This window comes from Onychomys torridus, chromosome 17, assembly GCF_903995425.1.
Source record: "Onychomys torridus chromosome 17, mOncTor1.1, whole genome shotgun sequence".
NCBI classification, from domain to species: Eukaryota; Metazoa; Chordata; class Mammalia; order Rodentia; family Cricetidae; genus Onychomys; species Onychomys torridus.
The window spans coordinates 40,833,626-40,847,441 of NC_050459.1; the positions used below are offsets into that span (position 1 = coordinate 40,833,626).

Consider the following 13,816-nt stretch of genomic DNA (forward strand, 5'->3'; position numbering starts at 1 on the left):
AGGCTGTCTACTTTGCAACATGGCTGCCCTGAGGCAGCATTCTTGCCTGTCCGAAGTCTAGAGAAAGAAGGACGGACAAGGTAAGGGTGGGGCTTCTTTTGTGCTGTGGTGCCCAGGTCAGCAACGGCCTTCAGGAAGGAGCTGCTGGGCCAGGTGTGGGGGCCCACACTTGTAATCCCAGCACTTGAGAGCTCGAGGCAGGAGGATGACTAATTGGAAGTGAGGCTGGGCTATAGTGAGAGAGCCCGTCTGAAAATATTTTCTAAGAAAGAAGAAAAGATAAAACAAGGCCTCACCCTCAGGATCTCTCTCCTCAGCCTCAGCCTCAGCCTCAGCTCGGACTCCTGACCGGTTTAAAGAAGAAACATTAGAACCTTACAAATTAGATTTTACCGTGTTAACAACTGCAGGACAAAATGAGATTGTTTGTTGTATGGTAAATAGTAAAACTAAAAGGAAACCCCTCAAAAATGAGAAGCAGATGGCTAGTGAGATGGTTGTTTAGTGGGTAAAGGTGCTGGCTACCCCGCTCACAGTCTGGGTTCGATCCCCAGAACCACACCATGGAAGAGTTCCAGCCACCACCATCAACTTCAGTTTCCTTGGCCGTGGACAGGTTGAGTTCCCGCAGCTGCGCCTTGAGTTCTGAGTTCATCTCCAGCTCGAGCTGCACCTGAGAGATGCCGGACTGGTCCGGCTTCTCACCATTGGTCTTCCAGATCTGGGCACTCGAGCTGAGCTTGGCTCATCCTTACAGAGTTGGGCCAGCTTAGAAAGAGTTGTAAAGAAAATGACTGAATAAAGTGTCATTCATAATTTAAAAAAAAATTGTTGCTAAATTTCATTTCCCTCAGGAGACCTCTCGTGAAGCACAACCAGCAGCTATTTAAACATCCGTTCGCCATTGTGTGCTGGCCACACCCATAGCAAGCAAGTCGCTAGGAAGTGACCATCTGAAGTCAATGTAGTGAACATGTTTCTTGCAAACGCACAGAACTCTATATAAAGTATCTCAAAATAAAAATCCATATAAAACAGAAGTTATAAGACTCCAAAGAGACTTTCAGCCTCGTAAGTAAACAGTAAAGTCTCATAGCAAATGTTCCTGAGGAAGATAAGCCCTTCTGGTATAACGCAGTCTTGAGTTAAGCTCACTGAACCAGAGAGATAAGACACTTCCAGCTGTGGATTCTTCACTGAGCCAGTCCCAGGATGGAGAGAAGCTTTGATGCGGAGCAACTGGGGCACTCTTCCCAAGTACCTCTGCAGGATATCATATGTACTTCTTCCCAAGTACCTCTGCAGGATATCATACGTACTTCTTCCCAAGTACCTCTGCAGGATATCATATGTACTTCTGAGCATCTGTATGTTGTGGAATACTGTTCCTAGGGAGACACGAACAAATCCTGGCTCACACCAGATAAGGAGCCAAAGACAAAGTACAGATACCAACAACATCCACCTCAAGGAACCAAAGATGTTTTATTGGGGCTACTTACAGAACTGAAGATGAGGGGTGACTTACAGCCGCAGAAATGACTGAAAGATAGCTGCATCACCACAGCCCGCCCCAGCATGGGTGACAGACAGCTCCTGAGAGCTAGAAACCCAGAGCACACACTGCACAACCTGCAGGCAGCTCAGCAGGGTGGAGGGTGTCCTGTCCAGGTAGCTCAGCTGGCCTGAGCCTCTTCCAGGCAGCTTAGCTGGTCTCAGCTGCTTCCAGACCATTTGGTAGGTCTCCCATCTAAGCAGCTCAGCTAGTCTGAGCGTGTCCCTCAACAGTCCTTCTGGTTTACAGATGCTTGGGACGGGAAGAGACTGGTGTGTAGACCACTATGGTTCCTGCAGGATGGAATGCCTCATCTCCTCTTAGAAAACCTGGATGCTTTATCTGCCTTTTAACATACAGCTTCTCAACAAGCTTGCTTCCAAGGTGAAGGTTTATCTGGGAAGAAATTGCTATACAACAGATGTCTATGTATGCGTGCACGTACTTGTACCCACACATGTGCATGAGTATACGTGTATTCCCTTCCAGCTCTTTCCCATCTTCTTTTCTCTACTGGAAATTCCACAATCCTGTGAAATCAGTATCCTGCTCTTTTTGGGGGGACACAGAACAAAGGACAGAGTAGATGTCTTCAGAAATCAAATGTTCTGGAGCTTCCAGTTCAACTGGAAAGAAAGGTCTCCAAGGAAGATCTGGAGCAGAAAGGAAACACCCCCTAGGAAGGATCTTTCCATCAAATGGAAGGTACGAAGGCGGAATTATAATTTTTACCAGCACTGGGCCTAGAGGTGCGAAATGGAGTTTGATGGCAATGTGTCTAAAAAGACACTCGAGGAAAATGGCCCTGCCCCGCCTTCTCCTCGGAAGAAAAGACTGCAGGACACTAGGAGGTTGGCACCCAGTCTTCACGTTAGTGTCTAGGAAAATCTGCACTTACACATTTGGCTCTCCCCTGGCTGGGAGTTTAAACTTGTGACTTCCCCTTTGCTGAATCCTGGCAGAACAGGGCCAGAGAGAGGTTAGTGCTCTTGGGAGTCGGAGGCTCAGTAATACTAGAACTGTTCTTTCCATCATCACCTGAGCTTCCACACATGGTCGGACTAACAGTCACACCCCACTCAACCACAGTTCACCTGTCTGGCAAGTGTGGACGTAGGGATCAGAAAAGGGGTCTGTTAATGGGGCTGAAATTAGGATATTAGTAAAATACTCTAAGAGAGACCAGGACAAACAGGTAGGCATTTATTGTTCATTGTTTTATTGCTCTTTACTCTTTTGAGAGGCCTGCCACCCAGCTCCCAAATAAATCGCACATGAAGGCTTATTCTTAATTATAAATGCCAGGCCTTAGCTTGGCTTGTTTCTACTTAACTTAAAATTATCCCATCTACCTTTCGCTTCTGGGCTTTTTCCTTTTCTTGCTTCTGTAAATCTTACTTTCCGCCCTTACTCTGGCTGTGTAGCTGGGTGGCTGGCCCCTAGTGACCTCCCCCTTCTCTTCCAATCCTCCCAGATTTCTCCCTCTATTTATTCTCTCTGCCTGCCAGCCCCACCTGTCCTTTCTCCTGCCTTGCTATTGGCCATTCAGCTCTTTATTAGACCATCAGGTGTTTTAGGCAGACACAGTAACACAGCTTCACAGAGTTAAACAAATGCAACATAAACAAAAGTAACACACCTTAAGATAATATTCTACAACAGACATTTGTGGAGACCAGGTCAAGATCATGGCTTCCAGAGAACTTGGTGAGGAAAGACCCTTCCCTAGAACATCAGAGGGAGTGTGGCCCAGCACAAAAACTTGACTTCAGCCTTCTAGCCTCCAGAACCATGGCCAAATGACCTTCTTTGTTTACATCTTACCCGGTTTGTGGTACTGAGCTTTGACTTGGAAACCAATACAAGGACTTTTTTTGCCTGTTTTGTTCAATTAGTGCAGGCAGTTGCTTTCAGAATGGGCTTTGTTTGTTGAATGATTACCATGTGTTAAACACCCTCCTTCCTGGGTCAACTCACTTAATCCTTACGATGACCCTCTATGGTGGGTGTTATTATCAGAGTGTGTTTTGAAGCTCTTTGGTAACAGATGGAGGGGAAAAAATGAGGCAGAAAAAGAAAAATGTTGAGGTCCACTTAGCAAGTGAGTGTTGGGATAAGAAACTGAACCCAGCAAACTGGCTGCTTCCTATAGGCACACTGGAGCCTAAAGAAGAAATTTTCTCAAACTGTGTCCATAGAGCCAATGATACTGATGATTGCTTCTCTGCCTTGTGGATTCTTCAGGTAAGAGGTCAGCACACTAAAAACATCATGAACTGTGTGACTCCTTGGTTATTCTCTGCACTGTAATGTTTGTCTTTCATTCACTGGTCACACAAGACTCTCATTCACTGGCACCTTTAAATAACTATTTCCTGCAATGTTCTTCCTGGTTCGGGCATTTTAAAAGTTGCATTTGGGGACTGAAAGGTGGCTCAGTGGTTCAGAGCATACTGTTCTTGCAGAGGACCAGAGTTTGGTTCCCACCGACGCTGACCAGTTCATGATATGCCACTGTACTTCCAGCTCCAGGGGATCCAACCCTCTGGGCATCCATACCCACCTACCTGCACCCTCGTGCACATAGCCTCACACACAGTTGTAAGCATAGACACATAAAGAAAAAGTAAAATAAGTCTTCAAAACAAATCAGTAAGTTTTTTTTAATGCAGACTATTTTTCAGGTCACATCTCATACACAATAACATGAGTAAAGGCATGTGCATTTAAGTTCAGAGCCTCGTGATACAGGAAGCAAAAACCGACAGAACTGAACTGCTGAGAGATTTGGGGAATCCATAGCTGTGCTTGGAGTTTTCATACTCCAATATCAGCCATTGGGAGAAGTACAAGACATGCAGGAAGATTCCGGAGAATGTAAATGGTCTCATCAATCAGCTGGGTCCAGATGACATGTCTGGAACACTGTACCCAGAGACAAAATATGTAATCTTTTCAAATAAGTAGAAAGAGTAAGAAACATTCATCAAGACAGACTAATCCTGTATCATTACATAAGCCTTTATAGCTCAAAGGAACACACAAAGTATGTTCCTGGGCCATAACAGAATTAAGCTAAAAATGAAATACAGGGCTGGAGAGATGGCTCAGAGGTTAAGAGCACTGGCTGCTCTTCCAAAGGTCCTGAGTTCAATTCCCAGCAACCGCATGGTGGCTCACAACCATCTGTAATGAGATCTGGTGCCCTCTTCTGGCCTGCAGGCATACATGTAGGCAGAACACTGTATATGTAATAAATATATAAATCTTAAAAAAAAAAAAAAAAGAAGAAGAAATATAGGCTGTGCATTCTAAATGCTTGAGATCAAAAGTGTTTCAAATTTCACTTTTTTTTTCAATTTGGATTATTTGCTTTTGCATAATGAAATCTTTTTGGTATAGGGCCCAAGTCTATACATGATATCATTCATGTTACATTCATATATAAACACAGCCTGAAACCAGTGTTTATATAGTATATTAATAATGTTATGTGTTAAATAGTTTTATGGTGTAGAATTTTTCATTTGTGGCTTCCTGTCAGTGTTCAAAAAATTCAAAAATTGGAGACATTTGGAATCTCAGGTGTTTTGATTACAAAGGCTCAACCTTCCATAGAAAGATAGATGGGAAATCCCCAGATGGCTAGAAATTAAACACTGCACTAATCTCTCTGTGATAACCGTGTCAAGGAGATGTTATCATCCTCCTCATTTTACAAGTGAGAAAGTGAGTCAGGGAGAAAATAAAGAAGTTCAGGCAACCAAGAGCTTAGTCATGAGCTGACCTCAGAGACTGGCTCTGGCCTATACTCTACTACACATTGTGAAGCTTAAATCAATCAGACCCACGTGTCTCGGTTACAGCTTACAAAAGAAAGCATTTAATTCTGGAGCCACAGGTCCCGAGGGTTAGAATCCATGACCATCAGGGCAGAGACTGTGGCATGCACAGCAATTGGAGGAGTGGCTGAAGGCTCACATCTTGATCCACAACCACAAGACAGAACCAGAGATCATTGAGAATCCCATGGAATCCTTCTGAAACCTCAAAGTCCAGTCCCAGGGACACACCTCCTCCAAACAAGACCACACCTCCTAATCCTTCCCAAACAGTTGCACCAACTAAGGACCAAATAATCAAACACATGAGCCTATAAGGGCCCTTCTCATTCCATCCACCACACCATGTTGCCACTGATTTAGGTCTCTGAGCTTCATTTTGGATAATTTAGAACTTTTACTATTATGTAATTCTAGGTTGACAGTTTTTTTTTTTTCTTTTGTATGCACTTTAGAGACTTTTTTCCCTGTTATTTTCTTTGTTGTTTTCCATCATTGTTCACCTGTATCTAAGGCACCCTTTTTCTTGGTTGTTTTATTTTTTTGTTTTGGCACTTTGCCAATGCTGTGTCTAATAGTATTTTTCTTTGAATTTATCCTGGTTGAGATTTTCTAAGCTTCTTTAAGTGATTCAGTTGAAATAGGTTGGGGGTTTTTATTTCAAATTTGGAAATCTAGATGTCATAACCCTCTTCAAATTTACACCTAACACACACACACACACACACACACACACACACACACACACACACGTCTTCTCTCTTTCTGAGATTCTCACTGCACATCAAACTGTCAGACATTGACACAGTCACAGAGATATTTTGTTGTTGTTGTTGTTGTTGTTGTTGTTGTTGTTGTTGTTATTGGTGTTGTTTGAGACAGGGTTACATGGAGCCCGGTCTGGCCTTGCACTCACCACATAGTTGATGATGACCTTAAACTCTTGGTCTTCCAGCCTCTACTTCCCAAGTACCAGGATTACAGAAATTCACTACCACACCCAACCAAGCTCTGTTCATTTTTTAAAATCTTTTTTCTCTGTCTAAGCTTCCGTCTGATTTCTCTCCATTTGTCTTTAGTCTCATATGTCTTTCTCTGCTCAAACAACCTTACCTATTTTTAATTTTTTTGATCGCTATCAACCCCATGGTATCTATTTTTAAGCTCTCACGGAAGAACTGAAATTGAGTTTCTGAACATTTCCATGCCCTTTTTAACTGAAAAATTTTTACAGAGACCTAGGTAGATAGATACACAAATCAAACATTTACTGATAATAAATCATACAAAAATTCATTTTAATGCAGTTCTCATATATGTAAAACTTGACCACTTGTTCATCAATTATTTATAGCCAGGCAAGGTTCTACACACCTTTAATCTCAGCACTGAGGAGACAGAGGCATATGGATCTCTATGAGTTTGAAGCTAGCCTGGTCTACATGGTGAATTCCAGGACAGCCAGAGCTACATTATAGAGAGATTCTGTCTCAAAAAAGAAAAAAGTAAAAGGTTATTTATATTTAAAGATTTATTTTATTTGTGTGAGATTTAGTGTGTGGTGTGTGTGTGTGTGTGTGTGTGTGTGTGTGTGTGTGTATGCAGGTGCCCATGGAAGCCAGAAGGGGGCACTGGAGTTACAAATGGTTCTGAGTCACTTGATTAGGTACTGGGAGCTTTGACTTTTCTTTTCTTCTTCTTCTTTTTTTTTTGGTTTTTTGTTTGTTTGTTTTGTTTTGTTTGTTTTTCAAGACAGGATTTCTCTGTGTAGCTTTGCACTTTTCCTGGATCTCGATCTGTAGACCAGGCTGGCCTCGAACTCACAGAGATCCACCTGCCTCTGCCTCCTGAGTGCTGGGATTAAAGGCGTGCTCCACCACCACCCGGCGAGTTTTGACTTTTCTATGACATTCCCATCAGTCATTGGCTTGAGTGCTACAGGAGTTGGAGCCAGGGACTGACAGGAACTAATCCTTCCCTGTTTGCCGTCTGTGGTACTAACTTGCTTGGGAAAAGCATGGAGTCAAAGACCTCATGCAGTCTGAATCTCTGTGGGGCACACGACATTGAAGAGGCAGGACATGGGTGGAGTGCTCTCATCAGGTGACACTCATTCACACTGAGAATAAGTATGAATTAGGAGACACACTTGATACAATGCCAGGTTCACATAAATATTAGCGTTTCGTATAGATAAATCCCAGATCTGGAGTCATCCAACTTGGGTTGACTTAGAACCCCTTCTGGTGATCTTGTGGCCCTGAAAAATTTACTAAATTTTCCTGAGCCTCCGTTCCCTCATTTGTGACAGGTGTAAGACTGATGAGAATATAAACAAGATGGTGCCGGGTACAAGCCAGGCAGAAACCGACTTTTCATCCCTTCTTCTGGCTTTAAGCCAAAGCAGTAAATTATGGAATTTCCAACATCAGTGAACTGTGGCCATCAGAGGAAAGGAAAAGACAACTTTCTGGCATTACAGCCTGGAAGGACACTCTTTGCCCTGCTCCCTGGCTGAGTGCTCAGAAAAGAAAGGTGTGATTGGCAGGAAAGGGGACATGAGAGAGACAGGCCATTTCCGTGCAAAGATAACTAAACAATTCAGCCAAGCATCATAAAATGCTGAGTATCTAAATATTGCCTTCAAAGCTGGACAGTGGTGGCTTTAATCACAGCACTCAGGAGACAGAAGCAGATGGATCCCTGTGAGTTCGAGGCCAGCCAAGTCTACAGAGCAAGTTCCAAGACAGCCAGGGCTGCATAGAGAAACCTTGTCTTGAAAAACAAACCAACAAACAAAAAGCAAAAAAGAAAGAATGTAAATATTTCTTTCAATTTTAACAAGTTATTAGTTCAAAGGAAGCATTTTCTTCCAAATAAAATTATAATTTAAGCTTTGCCCCTTATCAACTACAAATAGAGAAAGCATTTTCTTCCTTCCTTCCTTCCTTTCTTTCTCTCTCTCTCTTTCTTTTTTCTTTCTTTCTTTCTTTTTTTTTGAGACAGGGTGTCTCTGCATAGTCCTGACTGGAACTCCCTCTGTAGACCAGGCTGTCATTGAACTCGGATCTCTGCCTGCCTCTGCTTGCCAAGTAGCATTTGATTCTTGTTGACCTCTGTTTCCTGTTCTACTTCATAAAAGGATCAAGTGAAAGCCACATCAGATACAAATTGTTATTACAGCTCCTGGGGTTGCCTGCACAAGGTCTGCACAAGATCAACCCATCCCAAATCCCAGCACAGAGAGAAAGATGATCTCTGGGTTCCACCCCTTACTGAGGAGCTGTTGGCTATGAATAGTTGCTGGGGGAGGGAGTCATTCTTTATTTTGAGGATGTGGCCACTAGTAGATTCTCCAGTAGATGGCCCCATACCCATATGGCTAGCAGTAACTGGACTTATTGAGTTATCAAAAATATGATGTTGAAGGGAAAACATGTTGAAGGGACTATGTGGGAGGAGGGGGCATTGAAGGAGAACTGAAAGCAGATATAATCAATTTCATTGTATACTCGTGTGAAATTCTCAAAACAAGGGAAAACGTTAAATACGAAAATGCTAATATTTCTGGGAACTTTCGATCCTGGCAAGGCTGTTAGAAAACTTTGCAAATATCTCCAGAAATTAAGATTACAATGTTTACATAATTCTCAATGCTTTCCATTCAAGTAAGAGACAGAGTTTTCTCAGGGACCCCAGGAAAATCACGATTGTCCAAAACCTGTCCAGAACCTTCGTGGGCTAACAGCTGGGTGAAGAACCCTGGAGAAAGAGGAGAGGTGTGGGAGAGGGAGGGGAGGAGGAAGGCAAGAAGATGAGGAGTAGGGGGAAGAGGAAGAGTGGGATGGTAGAGGAGGGAGGGTAAGGAGAAGGAGAGGAAATGGGGAGGAGAAGAGGAAGAGTATTATTTACGGCAGAGAGAACCATCAAGGTTTCTGTTATTATCCTCGTGTTTTAGATGAGAAAACAGGAGCCCACAGTGTTTAAGTAGCATCCAAAGGTCAAACAACAGACACCTAGAAAAGTCAGGGTTCGTTCACGAGACTGGTAGTCTCCCAAAGTGCTGATGTTGCCTCCACAGCCAACACGACTCTTCCCTATTTTAGCAGCCTTCACTCCAGCTGCCTAGCGTCGCTCTGCACGGAGGCCCCCCTGACAGTTCTTATTCAGTGAGTATTTATAGTGGTGCTTCATCAGCTCCCCTCCTATGCCTATTGTTCTCAGCACATCACCCGGGAGATTATTATTAGCTCCACCGAGTGTGAAGAGGAGGCTCAGTCGTCATGTGTGCTCAGAAAATCTACCAAAGACCAAGGCGTTTTTTAAAGCATGTTGGGGGATGTCGGGAAGTTCTAGCCGTTTCTAGAGTACACTTGGGTCTCCTACCCTATGTGTTTGTATTACTTTTATATTATTCACATTATATTTATTCCCATGTAAGTGGTCTACACACAAATCTACAGATGGTCTACTGGGGCCTGAGAGAGTTCTGAAATAATCCATCTAGCTGTTTTGTGCTGTGAAAGACAGTAGGAAACAAACACAACACATTGGCTGGAGAAGCAGTTCATCAGGAGAGGGCTTGCTTAGCCTGGGTTTGTCCTTCAACTCCGTGAAACAAAACAAAAAGAATAACAATCAATCAGCAAACAGATAATAGTAAGCAGCTTTTTTTTTTTCAGCTTTATTATGTATTCAATGTTCTGTCTGCATGTACGTCTGCACACCAGAAGAGGGCACCAGTTGTGAGCCACCATGTCGTTGCTGGGAATTGAACTCAGGACCTCTGGAAGAGCAGCCACTGCTCTTAACTGCTGAGCCACCTCTCCAGCCTGTAAAGCAGCTTTTGGAAAGAATAAAAGCCAGAAGTAAACTTTCTAATATGCCCAAGGTTTTCATCATTTAGTAATTATTTGCATTTCTTCTGCATTTTTCCAAATATTCTACTATAGCTATGCATGGCTTTTAGAAATAACATAAGAAAATAAATGAGCAAGGTCAAAACCTTTTACAAGCGGGGGGTGGGGGGGGGGGGGGGGATGGCTCAGTGGTTAGGAGCACTAGCTGCTCTTACAGAGGACCCAGGTTCAATTTCCAGCACCTACATGGTAGCTCATGGCCTCCTATCATCTAATGCCCTCTTCTGACCTTCATGGGAACCTGGCACACACATTGAGGATATGCAGGCAAAACATTCATACAATAAAAATAAATAATATTTGGAGGGGGAGCTGGGGAGATTGCTCCGTGGTTAAAGACTGCTCAGTATTGCTTTTCCATAGGACGCAAGTTCAGTTCCGAGCACTCACATGGTGGCCCATAACCAAATATCTGGCTTCCATAGGTCCAATAATGCACCTGATACAGACAACAAAGAGGTGTGCAGACAAAATGCTAATACACATTTTAGAAAGAGAGAGACTTTTACAAGCTTTTAAACTGAGAAAAGAATCCAAGGTAGTCTGGTATTATCCTTTGCTCCCCTAGGTCTGAAAACCCAGGACCAAAGTCAAAGCAAGTACATTAAGGCTGTATTGAGATAGTAATCCCAGGCAGTACAGGCAGGCAGGGCGGGAAGAAGGGCAAATATTTGCACATCTCTAGGCTGTCTGTCCTCTTTTGTTTTCTTCCTTCCTTCCTCTTCTTTTTGAGATTTTAATATAATTGCATGATTTCCCTCTTCCCTTCCTTCCTTCCACCCTGATAGACCCCTCCTTGTTTTCAAACTCATCGCCTCTTTTTTCATTGTTACATATGTATTTGTATGCGTGCACATTGTGTGTGTGTGTGTCTGTCTGTCTGTGTGTTTCTGTTCAGTCTGTATAATGTTACTTGCATGGATATGATTTCATGGCTGACCATTAGGTAACCAACTGGTATGCTGTTCCCTGGGAAGACTGTTTCTGCAGCCCTCAGCATTTCTTAGTTGCCTGCACTTATTTGTGTAGGGTTGAGGCCTCCTGAGCTTTAGGTAGCCATGCTGGTGAGACTTCATGGGTATAGCTTCTGACATTTCTAGGAGACACAATCCCACTGCAAACTCCCTGTTCCTCGGGGTCTTCTAATCTTTCTGCCCTCTCTTCAGCAATGGTTCCTGAGCCTTAAATGCAAGAAGATGTGTTGCACATACATAAGCTGGGACTGGGCTCCACAACTCTGCATTGGGATAGTAATGATCTCTATCTGTTGCAAAGAGAAGTTTCCTTGATGAGGGGTGAAGACCACACTTATCTGCGGGTAAATAGATGAATATTTAGGGATTAAGCTGGTTTAGCAAAGTGGCGGTTATAGATTCTCCTCCAAGACCCATGACTTCTGTAGCCCTGTAGTTGGCCAGGTTTCCAGTGCCAGGCATGGCTTCTCTCTCATTGATCAGTTTTTAGCTCAATTGGATCGCTATCAGTTAATGTCAAGGTACACAGGTCACCACTGCACTGAGGGTTATCTGGCCATGCTGGGTGTAGTTGGGGTTCCTAAGCATCATAGATGTATAGATGAATTTCGAAAGTCTTATTAAATAAAAAACATGCAACAAGATGTAGGGGTGAAAGCCTGGGAGAGATCAGGGAAATAGGGAAAGCCACAGCTAACCTCACCTCACCAACTCTCCAGCTTCCAAATACAAGTTACTTCCTGTCTACCCACATCTATATGCCTCGCTGTTCTTCCATCTGATTTGCTCTCTCTGTCCAGCCATGTCATTTCCTCTTTCTGCCCAGCTCTGTCACTTCCTGTCTGTCTGTACAGCCCCCCGACCTCCATGGTTAACTAGTATTGGAACTTAAGGCGTGTGCCACCATGCCTGGCTCTGTTCCCAGTGGGGCCTTGAACTCCTGCCTGCCAAGTGATAGGATTAAAGGCGTGTGCTAACATTGCATGACTTCTGTGTGGTGGCTGGCTTTTCCCTCTGATCTCCATCCAGGCAAGCTTTATTTATTAAAGCACAAATAAAATATCACCACATAGGTGGGCAGGACAGTTGTTACTTCCTTCCTTTGGAAGCTTTCTTGGTGCCTTCTAGTACCATGAAACTTGGTCCTTAGGGAGGAGACGTTCAGATCAGTCCCACCTCAGTGGCCTCTGGGCCCTGTGTCTAGAGTAGATGGTGTCTTCAACAGGGACTTACCTTTCATCTCCAGAGAGCAACCAAGGACAACAAGAAACCCCAGTCTGTATGTTTTGGGAGTCTCCTGGACATCCCCGACAACTCAAAAGAAGACTCCTCTGCCTGGTGTTGGGGTTTTTGGTAGATAGACTTTGACTCTTGCAGGAAGTATTTTTATCAGTTAAGATGGAAATTTTTCATTAAACTATATGCGGTATTTAGATACTAACTTACCTGTATTATAGGTATTTTAGGTAGTTAGTAGTATGATTCCTAATGACATTTTTCAGATGTCCTTACTATTATTTTATCCTCTTCCCCTTTTGTGGATTATCTCCCCTCCCCTCCCCTCCCTAACTAGAGCACACACACACCCTTTCTTAAAAGTGCAAGTGGAGAAGGAAGAGAGAATTTACCCTGTGTCACCAGCTGCTAATGGAGCTGGACTCACGGGTCTTGGATTCTTTTATTTATTTATTTATATTTATTTATTGTATTATTTTATGCACATGGGTGTTTTGTATGCATGTGTGTATGTGCACTACAGGAATGCCTGGTGCCCTCAAAGATCAGAAGAGAACATCAGATTTCCTGGGGCTGGAGTTACAGATGGTTGTTAGCCATCATACCAGTGCTGGGAATTGAACCTGAGTCCTTTGCAAGAGCAACAAATGCTCTTAACTGCCAAGCCAATTCTATAGCCCAACTGGTGGGTCCCAGATTCTTTATTTGCTTTCTCCCCGGGGTTCTTCAGCTAGCCATCAGGAAGCCTGATTCCAAGACAATACTGGCAGTCTCCCTGCCCACCTTCAAGCTTGGCTTCAGGAGCCTGGCCAGTAAGCGTGGACTCTAGAGGATTTCCAGGAGTCCTCTGACTGCTGGGACAAAGACACATCAGTCAGGAGACCAGTGCTGTATGAGGTGCCCAGGAACATCCGCCACGCCAAGAGCTCCATGACAAGCCAGTGCAGTGTGAGCAGGGAGACAGTGTTGGCATCACTGAGCCCAGCATGTACGTTCCCTTCCAGCTGAAACTGTGCCGTCTCCTCAGACATGTGGGCTGTTTAGGAGTCAAGGACAGGGCAGCTCTCAGGTGGGTGTCCACAGTGCGGCATACTGTGTGTGTGTGCTGTCAAGAACAGTCCTTCTCAATGGCTTTCGAGGAGGGAACAGCACATGTGGGAATCCCCAGGCTCTAGGTACCTCTGACATCCCAGCCGTGGGCCTTGTTTTCACTGAGAAAGTTTAAGTTCACTCTGGGGTTTGTGGGAGAGAAAATGAGAACACAGAACCTTGCAGGTAGCTTTCACTGAG

At 43.9% G+C, this 13,816-nt stretch overlaps 1 protein-coding gene across 1 annotated transcript in view; it reads right to left on the reverse strand.

The window, feature by feature from the left end:
* Positions 1-4,247: 4,247 nt before the first annotated feature.
* Positions 4,248-13,816, reverse strand: part of Trappc11 (trafficking protein particle complex 11) — a 62,834-nt gene continuing 53,265 nt past the window's right edge. Inside the window, exon 30 of the mRNA XM_036209413.1 lies at positions 4,248-4,480. Coding sequence (XP_036065306.1) covers positions 4,373-4,480 — 108 coding nt within the window. The 3' untranslated portion in view covers positions 4,248-4,372. The remainder of the gene's footprint in view (positions 4,481-13,816) is intronic.